The sequence below is a fragment of the Amblyomma maculatum genome, chromosome 4, assembly GCF_055883805.1.
Source record: "Amblyomma maculatum isolate TAMU_Amacu chromosome 4, ASM5588380v1, whole genome shotgun sequence".
Taxonomy (NCBI): domain Eukaryota; kingdom Metazoa; phylum Arthropoda; class Arachnida; order Ixodida; family Ixodidae; genus Amblyomma; species Amblyomma maculatum.
In genome coordinates, this window is record NC_139347.1 from 185,220,677 (window position 1) to 185,244,758 (window position 24,082).

Genomic DNA, 24,082 nt, shown 5'->3' on the forward strand with positions numbered 1-24,082 from the left:
AAGTGCAGGTACTGAGGTCTGTCACTGGGTTTCCGGTATAGATCAGTGATTAGTTTGCCATTCTTTATTGACACTGTCACGTCTAGAAAAGCAATATGGTTCGAGAATAAGAATGAGAAAAGTTTATGGCCTCATGCACATTATTAAAACTAGAGATGAATGATAGAAGTTCTGCCTCACCATGTTGCCAAATAAAAAAAAATGTCGTCTATGAATCTCTTGTAGTTTTTACTACAAGAGATTCATAGACGACATTTCTCGGGTAGTCTTCGAGAAACCGGTCTTCTAATAAGCCCATGAATATGTTGGCGTAGTTGGGACCAATACGTGTACCAATCGATGTTCCGTTAATCTGGACATAATGTCTGCCATCAAATTCAAAGTTGTTAAGTTCAAGTATCAATTTAAGAAGGATAGCCAATGTAGAACCGTCAATGTTAATGCACAAGATTCGATCTTCAAAAGCCTTTACAACTGACCGGATACCATCGGAGTGGGGAATATTGGTATAAAGTGACGCAACATCCAGAGTTACGAGCAAGACGCCTTGAGGGATGGTGATATCAGCTATATCTGCTAGGAAATCAGTTGTATTCTTTATGTAGGACTGGAATGTGGCTGGAATCTTATTGATTAGAGTGACACGGTTTCTTGTGGTCTGAATGAAAACATTGGCAAGCTAACTTGTCTCTCGTCGTAGCATTTTAACTAAATGGTAGCACCTTTGGCAGCTTCTTAAAAGATATTATGTTTAATCGACATTGGCTCCATTTTGCACTGTTTGCCTCTTCGCTTGCGCTTTTACGCTCACAGCCCAAAGCCCCTCACAGGATGTCATGCTTTACTTGCACTGATCGTTTTCATGTTTGCCAGTTTCTCACGATCATATTGCTTCCCGCCGTAACATGCACTGATCATTACAACTTATCCAATAACTTTGCCCACGATTCCTTTTGTTATTAACACTGTTACGAACAGTTAACTTTAACTGCTTCTTTTTGTCCCCATAGCATTGAGCAGAAAATGGAGTTTTGTCACCATGCCGCGATTTGAGTGACTGTTTACTTTGTGTGTGTGTGTGTGTAACGCGCTAAATCACAGTTATATTTCACTGTTAAATCCTACTGACGTGTTATCTGCTACTGTCGCCTACCAATGAGAATGATATTTCAGTAGATCAATCCCCCTCTCCCCCTCCTGAATATTGCAGGATTAAATGTGACATGTACTCCGCCCATTATAACCTCGCGATATTTTGTTTTGTGCACTGATAGTGATAACAATCTCTTTAGTGATATATCCTCTTTTCTTCGTGCAAAATATTAAGATGCACGACCTAAGCGCAACACGTGTCATTCGGTCTATATACCTTGCACCGCCATTACATCACGCGTGTGAAATCTTGTTTTTGATATTTTGGTGTTTGTTAACAGTGGCTGGTCACGTGTTCTTCGATTGTGCATGTATATAAGAAATGGGAACCGACAGCTTTTTTCTACATTCCTTGACAAAGGCCGGACCCCGGCCGAAACGTCGGATTAAAGTGTTTATTTCCACCGTGTGTCACCTACTTCAAGTTTATGACCTACCGTACCCATTCGAGCGTCAACCCCCTCCCTATATATATATATATATATATAGGATAAGTAAATAGACGTACTTGGTTGCTAGAGGTTACATAAAAGTGAAAAATTGCTTCATACTGCACTGATGCTGTGTGTGGCAGAGCATCGCGCCTCTTTAATGATAATAATAATATTATTATTTGATCTGATTTTAACTAAAGAAGAGGTGCATTACCTTTTTCAGCTCTCAGGCACCCGCAATTACGCCACTTCGAATCCCATCACAAAGTAGCCTCCAACTTTACTTCCAGACCGATGCTAAATGAGAAGCGAAATTGTCAAAATGCTAACCTTTATCGCTGCATAAAGAAGGGGTTAGGTCATAATTTTGATGTGAAATCACATGTAGATCCTTTCCGGCACGTTTAGCCATAAAGGTAGGACCCGCCCAATGTTGCCGTTGTTAGGGCACTCGACTGCTATGCCCAATGACGCAGGATCGAGCCGGTCGCGGCGGTCGCTTTCGATGGAGGCGAAAAGCAAGGCGCCCGTGTTCTGTGTGATGGCAGTCAGCGTTAAGAAGTCCAGATGAAGTTACCCCAGATGTACAAAACTTCCGGAGCCTTCCACTACGGCGTCTCTCATAGCTTTAGTCATTTTGGGCCATTAAATCCCACAAGCCAAACCAAACAAAGTTAGGAGGACGCTAAAGTTCTGCTGTAAGAGCAGACGTGATAGACACAAATATCGGCCTTTTATCCTGCGAAATGCTGGCATTGAAAGACTGAAAAACACAGTTTCGTCATGTTTTAAACGTCATTAATAATAATAATAATAACTGGTTCACAGGAAAGGAAAGGGCAGTATCTGTCACACTCCTTTCTGTGGACACCTGAACCACGCCGCGTAGGAGGGGAGGGAGGTGAGAGTGAAAGTGGAAAGAGAGGAACGGGGGCCGTAGTGGAGGGCTGCGAAGTAATTTCGACCACCTGGGGATCTTTAACGCGCACTGACGTCGGAGATGGTGAAGGGTGGGCTGTTTTTGGCCCTACCGGATGGGACGGTAGGTCAACGCCGCTTGCGGCGGGGGCTAGCCAGCCACCGAATGTTTATCTATTGTAGGCCGTCATTGCACCTGCCACCCCTTAGGTGGTAGACGACGGCTGTTGCGGCGCGTCTTTCTCTCCTCCCTTTTTCTTTCTTCTCTGCTTTCTCCTGTGCGCAAAAGGCATAGGAGGTGGCTCAGCTACAGAGCCAGTAGCAGGCCCGTGCATTTTTTTCCTTCTTCCTACAGCCACAACAACAACAATACTGACATCGCACAGCACACGCACACAGCACACGGCGCAACGCTGCTGTTTGCGAGCTGCTTTGGAAAATAATTACTGTTACGTCCGCTTTGACACGTTATTTACGGCACAACTGCTAATGTTAATTTATAGAACGATCGTGGATGGTCCCTTTGTACGACGTGTTCCGGACCATTTTTCTGATTGTGCCTTGATATACATGTGTAAAAAACAGTTTCAAGGAAAATAATCATAAGGTGAGGCTGTGCCCATCGTTCCAGCACAGCCATAACGGCGACGACATATAACGATTAAGGGGCTCCGGCCACTGCCATATGAGGAGCCTGATGACCTGACGGCCAGTTCTGAACATAAACTGGTCTTTAATCACATGCATTCACGCATGGACTTTTCTGTTACGTCATAAATGTTCGTGAGATAAGTGGGGTGTCACTGAATCTAGCGTGCTGTGTGCGCCTAACCGCTGATCTGGATCTCCTAAGCGCCGATCGAGGAACGTACGTGTTGTTCGCTATATAACAGCTCGATACGACTTTCGACAGGTCGAGTTTACACTATTTAAGTGAGTAATAATTCTGAAGTAGGTAATATATATATACCTGCGTTCAGGGGTAGATGTTTTGTTGAAGTCTATCTTGATATATCTGATGATATCTAGCTTGACAGCATCGACCGTGAACACGAAATGAGCGCAGCTATAGAATTTAATTTCAGCATAGCCTGCAAACATCTCGGCTCCCGGTGTTTTCCTTATTTAAGTACCAACAGCGCCCATGAGGCATTATTGTAGGGGGGACACAACCACATACAATAACACATGCAAAGAAGGTATCGGGAAACTTGTTAGCAAGGTAACACAACACACTAATATAACACTAAATAAATTCACAAGTAGTGTAAGTGATAACATAACGTACATCAAACACAGCGCTGGTAAACGCACGAGGTCTGGAAGAAATATTTCAACAGCACTTTGGAAGCCAGGTGCACAAACTACATGATTTGGAAGCTTATTCCAGTCCAGAATTGTTTTAAAGAAAAACGAATACTTTAATACATTAATGCGGCATTGATACCTCTTATTCTTTTTCGTGTTGTCTAGTCTCTCCGAAATGTAATGTGGCTGCTTTGGATAAGCGTTTTTATTAATACCGGTACAATCCTTGTAAATGCTGTACAAGAACTTCAGCCAGCAGATTTTTCTTCGGGTTGCTAGAGCATTCCATCCAATACGGTCGCGAAGTTCAGAGCTCTTGATGCGAAAATGATAACTGCCAGTTAATTAAATAACGGCGCTGAAGAACTGAAACAAAATTAAAAAACAAAACAAATGGCGGTAATTTAGAAATTTTCCCAATGCTTCAGTGCATGCTAATCAATTATAGAATGAAATTTCGTTGTGCAGCAGAGGTGTTTCTTCTTGTCTCACAGAAGAAAAACAGCCAAATTAAGCAGCCCAGGCAAAATCAGTAGCGAAGCAATAGAGTAACTGCGAAAACAAAATTACTACTATCCCTAAGTGATTCTTCAGCTCCTCGCCTATCTATTCGGAAAACAAGAAAATTCACGGTGAAAAAAAATTCAGGGGTGGTTTGCCAGTACGGATATACATGCAATGTTTACAGCTCATGTTTAGAAAAGTATTGCCTCCTGTAGCTTTGTTATACCACGCCTTGCTACATTTAGCTAAGTACTTAAATAGTTCCTTGGGTTTTCATTAGGATTAAGGACGCCTAATTAATGTCTTTAGTGCCACTGTATCATGTAGGGTGAAGCCAACGACCTTCGATCAAAGCGCAGCTTGAAAGACTGGCAGCTTAATACGTGAACAAAAAAAAAACTGGGTACCGAAATTGTGAAGTGGCCTATCTAGCACTGTGGCCAGCAAAATTAATCGTTTTACCTCAGCCCGTGTCTGATAGCACTTACTGGCGGCAAGTTTTCCTTGGAATGATTTTCAAAGGAGGTTTCAAAGCCACCCCGGGGAAATCCCGCTTAGAATGCGGGTTGTAATTCTTCCGCTTAAAAATGGCCGCTGCATAAAATATTAAAACTACATCGGCATGACTTAGGTAGTTGACAAATAAATAAAGATGCCGTGTAAAAGTGGAGGTCGCAGTAAGAGCAGAGAGTATGCATCGGATCTTGAAGGGATCTCTCGCTCCGGAGCATAGCGGAAGAGCATCAGAGTCGGCAGCTCGGTCCGCACACTTCCCCTATTCTACCATTTCGCTTCAACAGCTAGTGATGTTGGAGGGAAGAATGCGATAACGTTTGAGCTTGAGCTCGGTGTAATGGCACATGGGCCACACGCAAGAAAATGCGATAAATATTCGAATAGAGGACATGTGTACAGTGCAACAAAGGCGTTCAATACTTTCCCGAACTCTGCGCCGTTCTTTCAATTGAAAATAGCCCAAAAAAAAAGCTATGACAAGCAATATCAAGCAATGCTTTTGCATGTCTCGAACTTTTTGTCACCGCGGAAAAAAACAGCCAGTACAGATAGCGTCAGATATATTTTTATAAATAAAGTTTTCGCACTCTCTTGCTACAACGCGTATGAAAATAGTTGAATAAATGGCCTTTCACGCAATATATATACACATCTCGTAAGAGCTACAGCATCACAGAAAGGAACCGACAGAGAGGCACCCCAAATTAAGAGAATAATTCATCACTCTATCTATATAGTCTGGAATTCGTTTAGTTTCTTCCATAAATATTCAAGCGTTTTTCTTTTTTCACACCCTAAAGATTCCTAATACATTTTACATCATTGCAGCACATACATTATATTTAAGAAATTAAACAAACGAATTCCAGAATGTAGTAATGTGCTGAATTATTTCTTAATATGGGATGTCTATCTGTCGATTCCTTTTCTTGATGCCGTAGCTCTTACGAGACAGTAAACAAATAGGCAATTCTGATAGGTATTTGAAACTATTTCTAATCAATTATATCCTGCGCAACTCTGTTATAAGGCAATCGTGGTTCACCTAAATAAGTAGGCTCTTATAAAAAAAAGCTGAAATGCCTAAACCTAGTGTATAAACTCGAAAATTTCAAACGTAAAGTTTGTTTTAAGAAGAAGCTTAGAAATTGAAAATATTTACTCTGGCAGTCAAAAATGTTTATAATGTCCAGAACAAGAAAAATATTGTACAAGTATTATTTTCTAATTAAGAGGCATAAAATGCGACAGGTTTGTTGCCACCTTTTATTTGTGTTGTCTTGTAAAATGCTCACCGCTCTGTTCTGTGCATAGTTTTATCCACTCATAAAAACGTTCTGGAAAGCATCGAGGTACAAATCTGCTTTGCATTCATTGCAAGAAGCAACCGTTCAAAATTGGGTGTCCTTTCGTTCGTAGCACATTTTGCAGTTTTTGTTTCTGATTATTTTGCTGCTCGTCGAACAAGTATTCTGTAGAGGGGTGGAGGAGTGTGAGCTTGCTTGACATCGAGATTGAGAAGCCTAAATTAGTTGCCTATTCGTGGCATATGTTTATATATTTGTGTTTTAAAAACCTAGCAGCACTTGAGAAAATACAAAAATAATAAACGTCCGGGAAAGTCAGAAACTTTCGTGATCCGATTCTGAATGCCACGCCCACGCCTTCCATGCTCAGGTGCACACCAGGTTTCCATATTGGCAATAACGCGACAAGTTTGCACGCTGGGGACTGGATATATATTGACTCGTACACGGTGACTAAGGTTACCAATGATAGCAGGGGGCAGCCCAGGCACAACGGCAACAAACAGCACAGACGCAAACGCGCAAGCGGCACTTCGTCGTCCTGTCCACTTTTTCCTCCTTTCACACCTCAGTCAAGTGCCACCTAGCAACGCTAGGTGGCATTACCCCCTTCCGAAAAAAAAAACAGAAAAAAAGAGGACGGCAGGTAAAAACGGTGTGAAAAGCAAGAGTGGTCACAGCGGGTGGCCATACGCTATCGGTGGTAGTACGGCTTCAGTCGCACAATGTGCACAATGTCCGAGCTGGGCTTTCGACGTTTTGGTTGTGTGGTACCGTCTGGAATAACTTCATACTAAGGTCACTCACACGACGCAACACTTTGTATGACCCGAAGTAGCCAGAAAGGAGTTTCTCTGATAAGCCTGGACGACAAACTGGTGTCCATACCCAGACTTGGTCTCCAGGTTTGTAGTCAACCTGGCGGTGCCCGGGGTTGTAACGGTGTGCGTCACTGGTCTGCTGCCGCCCGATGTGCACACGGGCGCGCTCGCGGGCTTCCTGAGCGGGGATGGCATATTGCTGGGCATCTGAGGAAAGCTGGCCGTCATCTGGGCACGGGAGCATGGAATCGAGCATGCTCTGAACTTCGCGTCCGTAAACAAGTCGAAATGGTGTGAAGCGCGTTGCCTCTTGCAAGGCTGTATTATACGCAAATGTGACGTACGGCAGCACCTCGTCCCAGGTCTTGTGCTGCACATCGACGTACATTGACAACATGTCCGCAATCGTCTTATTCAATCTTTCTTTAAGACCATTGCTTTGTGGATGATACGCTGCGGTCTTGCGATGGGTCGTGTAAGTCAGCTCAAATATGCGGTTGATCAGCTGCGAAGTGAAAGCTGTCCCTCTGTCGGTAATGACGTATGAAGGGGCGCCATGCCGTAAGACTATGTTGTGCATGAAAACCTCTGCTACTTCAGAAGCTGTGGAATGAGGGATTGCCTTTGTCTCAGCGTATAGAGTCAGGTAGTCAGTAGCGACTACTATCCATTTGTTTCCCGCCTGCAACAAAGGGAAAGGGCCAAGGAGATCCATGCCAATTTGGTCGAACGGAACGCGGGGTGCTTTAGCGGGCTTGAGACATCCGGCAGGCTTTTGGGGTGGTGTTTTACGGCGCTGGCATTCGCGACAGCTTCGTACATAGCGTTTCACTGCTGCGGAAAGTCCTGGCCAGTAATACATGTTGCGCACTCGAGCAAGAGTCCGTGAGCAACCCAAATGACCAGACGTCGGTTCATCGTGGCAAGCAAGGAGAATATCCTCAAGGAGCTCGCATGGCACTACCAGAAGGCAAGTTCTGAAGAGGCCCTGGGAGTTTCTTTTATACAAGATGCCTTGCCGCATGCAGAAGGAACCAAGGTGCCGGGATAGGTGTCGAGGCAGGGTCGTATCACGCTCTTCCAGATAATCGATGAGCGGAAGGACGTCTGGATCAGCTCTTTGTCGATCCCTGAGCTCAGATGTGCTGAGGGCTCCTAGAAAGCCGCTATCGTCTTCGGCTGTAGTATCGCCAGTGTCAAAGGGTGCTCGTGACAGCGTGTCGGCGTCTTCGTGTTTGCGGTCGGACATATAAACAATAGTTATGTCAAACTCCTGAAGCCGTAAACTCTAGCGTGCAAGTCGTCGAGATGGGTCTCGCAGATTTGCCAGCCAGCACAAACAATGATGGTCCGTGACGACTTTAAATGGTCGGCCGTAAAGATAGGGGCGAAACTTTATAGGGGCCCACACGACCGCCAGGCATTCCTTTTCTGAGGTGGAGTAGTTTGTTTCGGCACGAGAGAGAGAGTGCGGCTAGCATAGGCTATTACTCGCTCAAATCCATCTTGATGCTGAACAAGGACAGCGCCAAGACCTATACTACTGGCGTCAGTGTGCACCTGAGTGTCAGCCGTTTCATCGAAGTGCGCCAGAACAGGGGCTGTTTAAAGGCGCTCACAAAGAAAAGAGAAGGTCATCTGCTGCTCAGAGTTCCACAAAAAGGAGGTGTCCTTCCTTGTAAGGCGCGTCAGAGGTTCCGTGATCCGAGAAAAGTCCGCAATGAACCACCGATAATATGCGCACAGGCCGAGGAAGCGCTGAACAGCCCTCTTATTATCTGGAACGGGAAACCGTGCGACGGCAGCAGTCTTATCGGGATCCGGGCGCACCCCATCAGCGCTTACAACATGGCCTAGGAACTTGAGTTGTGTATACCCGAAGCGGCATTTCTGCGGCTTCAGCGTGAGATCAGCAGAAGGGAGGGCTTCCAGGACAGCTCGAAGGCGTTCGAGGTGTTGGTCAAATGTTTCGGAAAAAACAACTACGTCGTCCAAGTACATAAGACAGATTTTCCACTTGAGGCCTTTGAGGACGGTGTCCATTATCCTTTGGAATGTAGCTGGGGCAGAGCATAATCCAAATGGGAGCACTTTGAATTCATATAGGCCATCTGGAGAGAAAATGCGTTTTTTTCTCGGTCTCTTTCGTCTACTTCGATTTGCCAATAGCCGCTTTTCAAATCAATAGATGAAAAATACTTAGCACGTCGCAATCTGTCCAGTGAGTCATCGATGCGCGACAACGGGTATACATCATTCTTTGTCACATTATTCAATTTTCGATAGTCGGCGCAAAATCGGAGAGTGCCGTTCTTCTTGACCAGGACTACTGCTGAAGACCATGGACTTTGCGAGGGCTGCACAACACCATCATCCAGCATCTCCTGAACTTGCGTCTGGATCATTTCCCGTTCTTTGGCAGACACACGATAAGGCTGCTGCCGTATAGGGCGAGCGTCGTCATAAGTAATGATGCGATGTTGTGTGATGGGCGTTTGACGAACCTTCGAGGAAGAAGCAAAACAGTGCTTGAAGTCCAGCAGCAGTTGCTCTAAGGCCTGCCGTTTCTCCTTTGACAAGTGGCAGTTAATGTCGATGTTGTCAAGCGATGGCTCGCTAGTTTCTACAAGGTCAGTTGTTGGGCGAGTTGGTGACGATGTTCCATATCTACAGCGCGATATGAAAGCCTAACCTGAGTAGGCTTTCAAGTATGGTCGACAGCAGCCAAGGATTGAGCCTAGAAATGTTTTTTACAGTGAAAACCCATAAACCTGAGTGGCCGTTTCGGGTGATAATCTCCGAGAATGAAACTTGGCAGAAGCACGTTGCGAAATTTCTGCAAGGTAACCTGAAGGCGTTGACTATTGATGACCCGTTTAGAGTAAGAAGATCGGACGAAGTCATCCAGTTTCTAGAAGGGAACTGCAGCAAAAAACATGAAGGATTTTCCATAGACATAAAAGATTTGTACTACACGATACCCCAGGAAGAGATTTTTTCGTCGGTAAATGATCTTATTGATGCGAATGGTGCCATAGCATTCCAAAATGAGTGCGGGATGTTAACAGGCAGTTTCCTTGAATTTCTGTCTGTTTACCTAGAATCCACATTCACTGAATGGAATGGAGATGTATACATTCAGAGAAATGGAATTTGTATTGGTTCGTGCCTTGCACCTGTTCTTAGTGATGTGTTCCTGGCATCGCGCGACAAGATTTTGAAAGATCGCCTTGAAGGGACCTGTGTTTGTGGGATTTTTAGGTTTGTAGATGACTACTTTGTGTTTTTAGAATGTGACAACCTCGATTTCGAGCAGCAATTCCGTCATGTTTTTACAGTGTTCTTAGAGCATCTTAACCCTATGGTCTTAACGCACGAAGTGCCTGAAAATGGTTTTATTAGGTTTTTAGATTTGTCATTTCACTTCTCCTCATCCCATGTTTGTTGGGCGTTCGAGCCGCGCGGTCAAAAACCGATTCTTCCGTATGCATCTGCTCATTCAAAGCTCGTAAAAAGAGCCATTGTTCATTCAGTGTTTTACAATGCTGTAAAAAAGACATGTCAGCACAGGCTGGAACTTAGCTTCAAAAACCAAGTGTGCCGCCTCACACAGGTCGGTTACCCTCCTGACGTTCTGACTTCTGTGGCAGAGAAAGTCCAGAAAAAAGTGAAAGCTGAGATGAAAGGCGAGAAAAGACCAGATAAAAAGAAGATGAAGTTTGCTGTGGTGCCATATATGCATCAGGTATCACATAACCTGAGAAAGATTGGCAAGCATGCCGGAGTCGACGTAGTCTTTTCGGCTCCTAACCGACTCTCGAAACTGGTCAAAAAAGTTAATTCGGCTAACGATGAACCAAGCGGCTGCAGAAAAAGACACGCCAAAAAATTTGTGCAGTGCCAGGAAGGTGTAATCTATTCCCTGCCGCTATCATGTGGGAAGAGTTACATCGGCCAGACTGGCCGATGTCTTAACGAAAAATTAAAAGAACATTATTATAATGTTACGCATGTCCCTATTACCGGTCACGTGGCTAAGCACTGCAGCAGCTGCAAGGAAGGTGACGAAGGTGACGATAGGAGTGCCTGCCAACCTTTGTACAATGAGTGTATGATTTTAGGAAGCCATCGTGACCAGTTGACTAGAGAGGTGGTGGAAGCACAAATGATAGCGAGGCTCTCGGAAAGTTGTATAAGTGCACCATCTGTGGCATTATCAGAAAAAGAAACAGCTTATCTCGAATGCGAATGTTGATGCGACCCTGTAGTAGTGTGAATTTTATGTGTTCTCATGATCTGTGTGTCTTGATTTCTATCTCTGCCTTCCAGTGGGGTATATTACCGACTGGACAAGCAATAAAAAATCAGTTGTCAGTCAGCGCTGTGTTTGTCGTTATTGTGTTCTCTTGTCCCGTTTATCGCGCTGTAGATATGGAACATCGTTAGTTTCTATTTCCGTGGATGCAAAACAGACCGGATTGTGCGCAACATGGTCAGCGAAAGCGATAGCAGTTCCTGGAAACAAGTGCCGGTGCTCTTTAGAAAAATTTGTGACAAGGAGTGCAGCCCGGCCATGGTGAAGCGACAATAAACTTCGAGCAGCGCAAATGCCTTCAGCAAGCAGGAGTGAATGGTTCGCCTCCGCTACAGCATCACCGGTACGGAAATCGTCACAGGTAACTTCCACAAGAGCACTGCTTCGCGGCGGTAGCGAGACGCTCTCGGCGTAAACACGACGTGCGGCATTGCAGGGACTGCTACTATCTTGTTCGGCAGATTGTCCTATCGAAACTGTGACGAGTCTATTACGCAGGTCGATAACTTGGTTGGTTGGTTTGTGGGGTTTAACGTCCCAAAGCAACTCAGGCTATGAGAGACGCCGTAGTGGAGGACTCCGGAAATTTCGACCACCTGGGGTTCTTTAACGTGCACTGACATCGCAGAGCACACGGACGCATTGCTTTTCGCTTCCACCGAAAAGCTGCCGCCGAGGCCGGGATGCAGTTCGATAACTGCTCCATACTCCCGCAGGAAGTCAATGCCGAGGATAAGGTCACGGGAGCAGTCACTTAAAACAACGCAACTAACAACGAACGTACGTCCGTTAATCTAAATGCGAGCCGTGCAAATCTCCTTTGGAGTAACTATATGACCGCCGGCGGTTTGAAGGTACACACCTGGCCAAGCAGTGAGCACCTTCCCCAAAACAGTAGCCATGCGACCACACAAAATTGAATAATCGGCACCAGTGTCCACTAATGCACTCACCATAGTGCGACCGTCTAAAATAACCGGAATGTCCAGAGAAGCGCTTTTTGCTTCCCTAGGTGACGGTACCAGCAGCTCGCTGTCAGATCGAAGCGGCGACGACAGGAGGTCTTCAACTCAGCGACTACCAGCGGCCTCGCCCCTGAAGGTCGCTGTTTTCAGGTTTCCCGATGAGGGCTAGACGAGCTGCCTTGGACCTCTCGCGAGGAACCGTGGGTGAACGTCGAGGAGCGCCTTGGTGAAGTGGAGCGGGACTTACGCTGCGAACGAGATTAAGAACGCTGCTCCGCCAGGTACTCCTCAATAACTCGGGGTCGTTGACCGAACCGGGGAGGAGGCGAGTCGATGCAGAAGCCGTGAAGACCGAGGCGTCGATATGGGCAATCCCGGTAGAGATGTCGTGGTTCGCTGCAGTGGAAGCAAAGCGGACGGCGCTCAGGCGTGCGCCAAATGTCGGCTTTGCGTCGGGGCAGCGGACGATTGTCGAAGTTCTGCACTGGCTGCACCGAGGGCAGCGGATCTGTAGGTGGCGCGAGAATGGGCGGTGGTGAAGGGGGAGCCTGACTCTGCAGAACTTCCGCATATGTGGGACGGTTGTCGGTCCCCGATAGCAATGGCGGGTTCGTAACTACAGGCGAAAGAGGGCTCTTGAGCGCCTGTTGCACCTCCTCCCGTGCACTATATCAGAAAGGGAAGCTGGCGATTGCTGCAGAGGGCTCCAGAACGTGCTCATTTCTTCGCGCCCGACGCTGCGAATCAATTCGCGCAAAGCATCGGGATGCCGCTCGGAAGATGCAAACGATTCTGCGATTGTGCCTGTATGAAAGGGTCGGTCATAAGCCATGGCACGTTATTGTAGCACCCTTTTCATTGTGGTGGCCTCCGCAAGGAATCCGTTCACAGTCGATGGTGGGTTGCGCACAAGGCCTCCGAACAGCTGCTCTTTCAAGCCCCGCATCAAGTGTCCAACCTTTTTGTCCTCGGACATGGCGGAATCGACTCGCCTGAAGAGGCGCGTCATGTCCTCGATGTACGCTTGGACACTCTCATTCGGCATTTGGATGCGAGAGTGAATGGCACGTTCTGCATGCTCGCGACAATCCGCGCTAGTTTAAGCCTCGAGCAGTTGACGACGGAATTCCCGCCACGATGTTAACACTTGCTCTCGGTTCTCGAACGAGATACGGGCGCCGTCCTCAAGGCTGCGTTCCTTAGTTTGGCAGCATCGTCCCACTGGTTAAAAACAACGACACGTTCAAACTGAAGGAACCAGTCCTCCACATCCTCAAAGAGGTCCCCATGGAAAGACTTCGATACCCGAGGGGCCTGCAAGGTGTAGTTACAGGCCGGTGCAACGCCCGGCCGTTACGTGCTGAGCAGAAGCACTGGATGTCATGGCGGCTGCTAATGGCTGAAGCTCCGGAGACAGTCCCTGGAGCCGTCGACTGGCGCGATGCACTGGGGTGTCCGATGGCACAGAGCTTGCGCGACGTCTTGCAGATGGAGACTCTTGCATAGGCGATCAGTTTACCCAGCAGCTCCACCAGAATGTCACGTACACGGTGACTATGGATATCAATGATAGCAGGGGGTAGCCCAGGCACAACGGCAACAAAGAGCACAGACGCAAACGCGCAAGCGACACTTCGTCGTCCTATCCACTTCGTCCTCCTTTCACACCGCAGTCTTGCGCCACCTGGCAACGCTAGCTGGCAATATTTTCACTGTAGTTTACGGAAACCCTATCAAACAGAGGAAAAAGGTATTGCGAACATATGGTGGTCATGGGCGACTTCTCCAGAGCGAGCAGAAACAGATTATTGTGCACATATGTGGTCAGTAATCCGCCGTCCAGGTAGTTATGCAGCGGTAACACCGTTTGAGTAGGCGACGGAGCTTCCAAAATGATCTTCTGTCTTTTTGATGCGGATATCTTAAAAATGTCGCAACCAAAGCGACTTAATGGAACGAATGACATCGGTTCCTCTACGCGACTTGACCTGAAGCGTGGCGGATCGAGCCAGTTGGTGTAGATGTGACATCTTTCGAAAGCGCTAAACCAACATGGGCGGAGAAGAAATAGACAGGGATAAGCGCTTGTCCCTGTCTCTTTTCTTTTCCGTATATGTTGTTTTAGCGCTTTCGAGAAATGTCACACCTGAGCTTAATTTCACGCCCTGTTTTGTCAGCTCAAACGCTACCATGCTCTAGTTAAAAGCTCGAATTCGTCGCCACTGGCAAATGAGGAACCGAACTAGGACACAACCGAGGGGTAAGATGTCAAACTGCACTTTTAGATGATGATATAGAGTCTGGCTCGCAGAAATTTGAACATTGCAGTGCGCTGAAAATTGTACCGCATTTTTACCCCATGGGCGATCTGGAAAGGGTTAACGTTTTTGGGCAGTAAAAGCCATGAATACATTTTAGGGCACCGAGTTTAAATAGCCTTCGTAAACTACAAATTCGCACTAGCTTTTCATTCTCAGGTCATGTCAGAAGCCAAAAAAAGCTTCATTCATGCAATTGAGGTTTTGTAGTTGCCGGCCGGGTCTCTGACGTTATGTTCTGAAATCATCATCATCCTAATCATAGGCCTGACTATACCAACTGCAGGGCGAAGGCCTCTCCCATATTTCTCCACTTAACCCGGTTCTGTGCTAGCTGCATCCACTTGACCCCTGCGAACTTCTTAACCTCATCCGCCCACCTAACTTTCTGCCGCCCCCTGCTACGCTTTCCTTCCCTTGGAATCCAGTTTGTTACCATAAGCGACCATCGGTTATCCTCTCTTCGCCCTACATGTCCTTCCCATGCCCATTTCTTCTTTTTAATTTCCACTAGAATGTCGGTACCTTGAGTTATTTCTCTGACCCACTCTGCACGCTTCCTATCTTTTAATGTTACCCCTACCATTTTTCGTTCCATAGCCCTCTGGGTTGTCCTCAACTAAAGTAGAACTCTCTTGGTTAGCCTCGACGTTTCAACCTCATAAATGAGTAAAGGTAAGATGCAACTGTTGTATACTTTCCTCTTGAGCAATACCGGTAAGCTGCTAGTAATAATCTGCGAGTGTTTGCCAAATGAGCTTCATCCCAATCTTATTATTTCCATTTCCTGATCCGGATCTGCGGTTATTACCTGTCCTAAGTAGATATGTTCGCCTACTACTTCCAGTGCCTCGTTACCTAATGTAAACTGCTGTTCCTTCCCGAGGCTGTTGAACATTACCTTTGTCTTCTGCATATTGATTTTCAAGCCTACCTTTCTACATTTCCTATCTAGGTCATCAGTAATTATTTGCAGTTCATCCCCCGAGTTGCTGCGCAAGGCAATGTCATCAGCAAATCGCAGATTATTGATGTATTCTCCACCTACCCTTACCCTTAACTGCTCCCATTCCAAGTCTCTGAATACTTCCACTAAGCAAGCTTTTAATAGTACTGGTGAGACGGTGTCTCTTTGCCTAACACCTTTCTTTGTGGGAATTTTGTTACTTTATGCAGAACTATGGTTGCTGTGCAGCCCCTATACACGGCCGCTCAATGGAGGCGCGCCTCCATTGAACGGCCGTGCCCTATATATATCTTCCAGCACTTTCACGTACGGCTCGTCTACCCCCTAATTTCGCAATGCCTGCTTCACCGCCGATGTTTCAACTGAGTCAAAGGCTTTGTCGTAATCAATGAATGCTATGTATAAGGGCTGGTTATATTCCAAGCATTTTTCTGTCACCTGATTGATGGTATGGATATGATCTATAGTAGAGTATCGTTTCCGAAAACGTGCACGAGCTTTTGCTTGATTGCAGTCTAAGGTTGTCCTGATTCTGTTAGCGATTACCTTAGTAAATACGTAACAGACTGTAGGCTGATTGGTCTGTAATTTTTAAGGTCCTTAGAGTTCCCTTTCTTATGGACGAGGATAATGTTTGCATTCTTCCATGGTTCCGGTACCGTCGATGACACCAGGCACTGCGTATACAGGGTGGCCAGTTTTTCTAGCAAGATATCCCCCCCCCCCCCCCCCCCGTCCTTTAGCAAATCTGTAGTTATCTGATCCTCTCCAGCCGATTTCCCGCTTTTCATAGTTTCTAATGCTTTCTTGACCTCGTTCTTCGTCACTGGTGGAACGTCTGACTGTTTTTCCCTGCCGCTAATCTCGTTACGGTCCTTGTAGCCGCTCGAAGGGACGACGCGTACAGCAGCACGGTCAGTGCAAGAATGATGACGTTTATTGCCAGCACAGTTTATAAAGGCACGAACACGCGCGCTGTCTCTACTGCGCATCACTGATACGCATCGGCACTGATAACAGTCACTACACGTGTCCGATACATCCTCCCTTGGGACGAACAAAAATTACACACTTGTAAAAATATAAGCAGCGATCACAACTATGGTACTTGATTGAATTGTTCGTCATAGTGCAACTTCTTTGGGGGCCGGGTGCTACGAGTTGACCTTCTCAAAGGGGGTGGCGATGGGATGCTCGGCGGAGAATCACGGCCACTTGCTGGTAGCGTCGATCCCACGCCGTTTTGTGAAGAGACTCCCGAGGATTGTGCACTTGGTTCAGCTCCGCTCGTAGGCTGCTGTGTCCGGGACTGGGAGCCTGTGCAACTTTCCTCGTCGTCATCGCTTTCACTACTGCTATACCGCTCCTTTGTCGTAATCAGATGCCGGCGGTTTCGCCGCAACATGCGATGATCTTGGGTTTTTACCAGGTATGATCGTGGAGCGCTTTCGGCAATGACCTTCGCCTCGCGTGACCAACCCGCAGCATCCTGAAGCCGCACTGTTGCGCCTCCGGGTAGTACCGCCAAAGGCTTTCCAGCCCTGGCTTGGCGGTGTTTCCTCACTTTGCGACGGGATACCCGGCCGAAGTCAGGAAGGTTAGAACGAAGTTGCCTTCTCTGAAGGAGCTCACCCGGAGAATGGCCATCTTCGAGTGGTGTAGAGCGGTATGCTAGGAGACCGAGCCAGAAGTCCTCCCTCGCCTCGATGGTCTTTTTCAGGATACGCTTGACGATCTGCACACCCTTTTCAGCCAAGCCGTTGGACTGCGGATAGCGGGGACTCGAGGTTATGTGATGAAAGTCGTACGTTTTAGCAAACAGGGCAAATTCGCGGCTCGAGAACTGGGGTCCGTTATCCGTACAGACTTCCACTGGTACACCGTACCTGGCGAACATGGCACTAAGGGCTGCAATTGTGGTTTCAGCGGTTGTGTCTTCTAGAATGTCGACCTCGGGAAAATTGGAAAAGGCATCATAAGCAACCACGTACGACTTGCCCGCATACGAAAAGATGTCCACTCCAACCCTGTACCAAGCACATTTCGGAACTGGTCGCATCAGAAGTGGTTCCTGCGGCTGTCTGTACGCGTACTTTCTGCACGTTGCGCAGCTTTCTACACAGGTAGCGATGTCTCCATTCATACCAGGCCAAAATACGAGTTTTCGCGCCCTCTCCTTGCACTTTTGCAACCCGAGGTGACCCGCATGAATCCTTTCCAACATGAGTCGTCGCATACTCTTCGGAATTACAAATTTTGCACCCTTTAGTACAACTCCATTAACGACAGATAGTTCTTTCGAAAATGGCTTGAGTTCACCTGTCACCGGCTGCCCGCTCACCAAGCATGCAATCACTGTCTGCAGGTAGGCATCTCGACAAGTTTCCAGCTGCAGTGACCGGTGTGTTTCGGGGGTGACCATGTAGCCCAAGGACTGCACTGCATGAACCTCAACATCATTTGTTGTGCGAACTTGGTCTTCGCCCTGTTCCACCGTTGACCGTGACAACATGTCAGCGAGCAGCAGCTGCTTTCCTGGAATGTACTGCAAGATAAAGTCATATTTTAGCAAACGCAAAAAGAATCGTTGCACTCGCGGTGGCATGTCAGCAATTTCTTTCCGTGCTATCGCCACCAGCGGCTTGTGATCAGTCTCGATAAGCACCTTTCTTCCGTACACAAACTCGTGAAACCTTTCGCAGCCAAAACATATTCCAAGCGCTTCTTTTTCGATTTGTGCATAGTTCTTTTCGGCTTGCGTTAAGACACGAGATGCGTACGCTACAGGCCTCCATTCACCGTGGTAGCATTGTAGTAACGCTGCACCAACACCATCCTTCGATGCATCGCAACTAATCTTAGTTTGTCTCTGCGGATCAAAGATTGCAAGTAGGGGGGCGGTGGCCAAGATTTCAGTTAACTTTTTCCACTCCAGCGCATGATTTTCGGTCCATTGGAACTCTGACCGAGATTTTACAAGCTCACGCAAAAGAGTTGTTCGCTCGGACAATTGTGGCACAAATTTGCTGAAATAGTTAACCACACCCAACATTCGCTGGATGTCATTCTTGGACGTTGGTGTTGGCATTTTCACCAAGCTTTTGATTAGCTTTGGGTCAGGCGATATTCCGTTTCGGCTTATGACATCACCAAGAAATTTCACTTCATTCAACCCAAATTTACATTTCTGGGCGTTAAAAGTTAAGCCTGCTTTCTCGGTAGCCTTAAGCCCTGCTATCAACCGCTCATCGTGTTCTTGCTTACTGGAACCCTATACTAAAATATCGTCCACATATATCAGTACGCCCGGTAAGCCGTCAAATACTTGACTCATGCTTTGTTGAAATACTCCCGGTGCGGAAGAAATGCCGAAGGGCAAACGGAGAAAGCGGTATCTCCCAAATGGTGAAGAAAAAGTGCAGATTTTAGAAGTCCGCTCATCGAGCGGTATCTGATGATAGCCAGAGTTTGCGTCAAGACAGCTGAAGTACTTTGCATTGGTTAAATGGGCTTCCAAATCCTCTCGCCTAGGAAGCGGGAAATGCTGCCGCTTTATGTACTTGTTGATAGCTCTTGGATCCATGCAAACCCGTATCGCGCCATCTTTCTTTTTTGCCAACACTAAAGGGCTGACCCAGTCAGTAGGTTCGTTCACCCTGACAATTATACCAGCACGTACCATTTTTTTCAAGTTCTTTCTTTAGGGGTTCTTCTAGCGCCACTGGAACTCGTCGAGCTGGTTGCACTACAGGAACCACATCAGATGAAAGGACCATGCTGTACGCCTGCTTCAAACAACAGAGGCCATGAAAAACGTGCCTGAAATTGTTTAGAAGGGCGTCGTATGAAGTCTTGTCTATGGCACATACTTTACGCTGAACTAGCCCCAGAGCTTCACTTGCTTCTAGTCCGAGTATGGCCTGCCGTTCGTTTTTCACCACAAAAAACTTCACTGTAGCAGACGTGTTCGCTTGGTGTACTTCTAGCGTACACGTTCCAAAACACGTTATAGTGCCACCGTTATACGCCCGTAGGACCGAATTAGTCGGCTTCAGCTCCTCTGCTCCCCGCAGTTTTTTGTAAACAGACATGGGAAGCAGGCTTGCCTGCGATCCGGTGTCTACCTTAAATCTGACCTCGCAGTTACGAACTTGAGCCTTGACCATCCAATCCCTTTCTCGTCTTGCGGTGGTGACCTCTAGAATGTCTTCCAGTTCCCTTACTTCACTCACCCTTGCAGACGCACAGGCACTTGCAAAATGGTTCGCCTTGTGACACAAGCGACACTTCTTACCGAAGGCTGGGCATTGTTTGGGCTTGTGCCAGCGGTTGCACTTACTACAATGAAAAGATGCTTTAACTTCTTTCCGCTCATTTGCAGGAGCCGGGCGCTTCGAAATCGTGTCGACACATTCGTCCCCTTTGCGCCATATTTCGTTCCGCTGGGCTACTGTTTCTGCTGCTCTGCACATTTCTTCTGCCTTTTGCAAAGTCAGTTGGTTATCTCGAAGCATTTTCTCGCGTAGTCGATGATTAAGCGTACCGAACACTATCTGGTCCCTTATCATTGATTCTTGCAACGTGCCAAAGTTACACTGTGCTGCTTGCTTTTTCAGGGCGCGAATAAACCTTTCAAATGGTTCGCCCTCCGCTTGCTTTCTTGAACGGAATGCGTATCTCTCATGCACTTCGTTGCTAACTTCGGCACAATAGGCATCAAATTTTCTCACCACGGTGCTGTAGTCCTTTTCTTCATTCAACTCGAACTGGAAGTTGTTGAAGACGTCCAAAGCGTCGTCGCCCGCAACGCTCAACAGGAGTGCTGCCTTGGCTGCTTCTGTTTTCGGCTGGTCCGTAGGTGCCGTCGCCTGCAGATATAACTCAAACTTCTGCTTACAACGCTTCCAATTTTCTGCTACATTACCAGTCAGCCGCAAAGGCTCCGGTGTCTTCAGCAGGGCCATGGCGCACCGGACTCGGGAACGATTTCCTTCAGACCTCAAAGGGCCACTTCTGACACCAAGTAGCCGCTCGAAGGGACGACGCGTACAGCAGCACGGTCAGTGCAAGAATGATGACGTTTATTGCCAGCACAGTTTATAAAGGCACGAACACGCGCGCTGTCTCTACTGCGCATCACTGATACGCATCGGCACTGATAACAGTCACTACACATGTCCGATACAGTCCTGACTACTTTGGCTACTGCAGAGATCTGTATAGAACTCCTCGGCTACTTTGACTATCTTGTCCATATTCGGGATGACGTTGCCCGCCATGCCCTTATCGCATATATCTCGTTTTTGCCTATGCCCAATTTCTTCTTTACCGCTTTAAGGCTTCCCCCGTTCTTTACAGCATGCTCAATTTTCTCCATATTATACTTTCTTATAGCGGCCGCCTTGCGCTTATTGATTAGCTTTGATATCTCAGCCAATTCGATCTGGTCTGTTGGATTGGAAGCTTTCATACTCTGGCGTTTCTTAATCAAGTCTTTCGTCTCCTTAGACAGCATACCGGTATCCTCTCTAACTATCCTACCGCCTACTTCGACCGCACACTCAGTAATGATATCTCTGAAATTATTGTTCCTTGCCTCTAAGGTAATGTCGCCATCCTCGGTTAGAACTGAATATCTATTTTGTAGCGAGACCCTGAATTCTTCTGCCCTCCCCCCACGCTAATTCATCGATGGGTTTCTTTCTTACTAATCTCTTACGTTCCTTCTTCAGACTTAGGCTAACTGATTCGGGACCTCACCATCCTGTGGTCGCTGCATCGCACTTTCCCGATTACCTCTACATCTTGCACAATGGCGGGGGTTGAACACATTATGAAGTCGATTTCATTTTTAGTCTCCCCGTTAGGACTTTTCCATGTCCATTTCCGGTTCTTCCGTTTGCTGAAGAAGGTATTTATTATTCTTAAGTTAATGCGTTCTGCAAACTCAACTAGTAACTCCCCCCTGCTATTCCTAGAACCAATGCCATAGTCACCTACTGCCTGGTCTCCTGCCTGCTTTTTCCCTATCTTGGCATTGAAGTCGCCCATTAGTACAGTATACTGCATCTTTACTTTTCGCATTGCCGATTCTACATCTTCGTAGAAGCTTTCAACTGCCTGGTCATCATAGCTACATGTAGGTGCATAGACCTGTACATCCTTCAGTTTACAGTTTATACCGCTTAATAATCCTAATTACGATGACTGCCACCCTCTCATTATTACTATAGAATTCATCTATATTACCTGCTATGTACCTATTGACAAGGAAACCTACTCCTAGTTGTCGCCTCTCTCGTAAGCCTCGATAACACTGTACATGGCAATCCTTCAGTGCAGTATATGCCTCATTCGGCCTCCTAACCTCACTAAGCTCCATGACATCCCATTTCATACCCTAACAGCACTGCTAAACTAGCCTCACTAGCTAGGGTTCTAGCATTAAACGTTGCCAGGGTCAGTTTCCAATGGCGGCCTGTCCAGCGGAGCCAGCCTTTCTTAGCACCCCCTGCTGCGTCACAGGTCTGACCGCCGCCGTGGTCAGTTGTTCCGCAGCCGCTGGTGACTGAGGGCCGGGGTTTTATGGAGCTTATCATGAGAGGTTGCGGCCAATTACTGAACCAGGGTGGCCAACTCCTGTTCTGGCGAGGGTGTGCGTTGGCGGAGGTGTCACCAGCATCAGGTCGCACCCCAAACCTGTTTATGAAAATTCCATCAACATGCTCATTTTTTTTTAATCCGGTGGAGAATTGCGCGGCACTGGGATTTCAGCCCCGGTCCTCTTGCATGCGAGGCGGATGTTCTACCGCTACGCCAACGCTGCACCTATCTTCTCAAATACAGGGACATGAAGAGAAATGCAGGCCGAATCTAGCAGCAATCTACTTCATTCCTCATTAGCAGTAGAAGAAAAACGGCCCGTCTGTAAAAGAATTCGGGCGTACTTAAGGCTCCGGGATATTTTACAATGAGAAGCCTTGTGCACTGTAGCTTGATAGATGTTATTGAAAGCAATGCACTTGGGAGGTTACGGCCCTCTAAGAGCATCGCCCCACAATGCTAAGCATAATAATCTGCGGCTTTCCTCCATGCGGCGCTTAATGACGCTATTAATGCACACAAAGGAAGACGGCCGACACCAATGTAGCAAAAAGCCAACTAAATCCTCCATAACGGCATTGTACTACCACCTGCGAAGGCTGAAATGAGAAAATCCAGATGAATTATGCTACCCCACTTCAGCTATATCACAAACGCTGATTGCTAACTCGCTAATGGTAATGCCATTTACAGTTAACCTAGTGTCCCACAGGCCTGACAGACCCCACTATATTCGCAGGCAACCGCGTCAACAGCCCCTGTGTCTCCGCTGCTGGTGATAATGAAACCATATACCATGAAGGTGCAAGCTGAAAAGCCTGCGTCAGAGTACAGTGAGGCAAAAACTTTGATTTATGCACCGGACTAATACGCCAAGGTGGTCGTAAGGATACATGAATTTATAAACTTATGCTAGGCATTCGACCGCACATCTTTTATGCACGGTAGGGCTTCTCGCTCTGTCCAGCCGTGCTAAATTACGTCGTGTAAAAAGCTTAATGAAGCAGTAAACGTGTCCCCCACCCTCTCCCGACTTCGTTCATATCAGCAATAACAAGAGAAAAAAAAAAGTGATAAACATGCGCTTCTCCTTGAAAAATTTTTTTCTCAAAGTAACACATTCCAAAATTCACTTTCCCACAAGGTTCCGAGACAATCGCTTGAATCCTTCAGTTACAGCTCAGGAAACCATAGATGTATTTTGTCTGCTAGCTGAGAGCTCTGTACTTACGCTCTAACCGCAACGCTGATAACAATCTTGTAATGCAGTGTTTCCCTTATTTTTTCTGTTATATGCAAGTGTCATCCACACTGTATTGCATGATTAATGTATTTATTGTGTGCTCCGCATGCTTATACTGCCGAGTCTTTGCCTTGCATATTTTTGGTTTCGTTTTTAGAGATTCAAACCTGACACTGAAATTATATCTGCACTGCTTGCCCTCTCCTGTAATAATACCGAAAGGGATTTACAGTATTTCAAAATAAACACAGAAATATCGAAATAGTTTCCTTTCACTACTCCCGTATCAGGGACGCCATAAGGATGGACAAAAACATCTGATTTCTATTCCGCAATTCTGCTGTGTGCTGGCCCTATTTGCATAACAGGTAAATTTCTACCTTCACGAAACACCGCCTGTATTAATAACGCGCTTATATCTATGCCTTGTAAAATTAATAGTACCGGGAATACTCCTAGCCCGTAATCACAAGGCTAGTGTAGAGCTTCCTGTGTTGAGGAAAAAATGAAAGCGGCCATGCGAGACCGGCGTTTCGCTGCAAATAATTTCTACACTTTGACAAGGGAGTCTCAAAAAATTACAGGATAGCTAAAGCAAAAAGTTGCGTTTTTTTCACCAAGCGCTCCATAAGTATAAAAGGATCAATCATATTTTTACGGTACGCAGTGAAAGAGACGATGCCGAAGTGCTGGGCTAGTGAAGAAAGACGA

At 46.7% G+C, this 24,082-nt stretch overlaps 1 protein-coding gene and 1 pseudogene across 2 annotated transcripts in view; both read right to left on the minus strand.

Moving 5' to 3' along the window:
* Positions 1 to 24,082, minus strand: part of LOC146193820 (prestin-like) — a 170,623-nt pseudogene that overhangs the window by 141,069 nt on the left and 5,472 nt on the right. The window lies entirely within an intron of this gene.
* LOC146193823 (uncharacterized) lies at positions 16,625 to 20,489 on the minus strand. Its single transcript, XM_084599734.1, has 2 exons — positions 20,256 to 20,489; positions 16,625 to 17,290 (listed from the first exon to the last, which is right to left on the minus strand). The coding sequence occupies exons 1-2, from the start codon at positions 20,487 to 20,489 to the stop codon at positions 16,625 to 16,627; spliced, it is 900 nt and encodes a 299-aa protein (XP_084455860.1).

Bases quoted from the DNA above. Each gene is read 5' to 3' on its own strand.
- LOC146193823 (XM_084599734.1), bottom strand. From the start codon at position 20,489: ATGGCCCTGCTGAAGACACCGGAGCCTTTGCGGCTGACTGGTAATGTA. The intron at 17,291-20,255 runs GTGAGAAAATTT...CGCTATCCGCAG, and splicing joins AAAAGGACTACAGCACCGTG to TCCAACGGCTTGGCTGAAAA.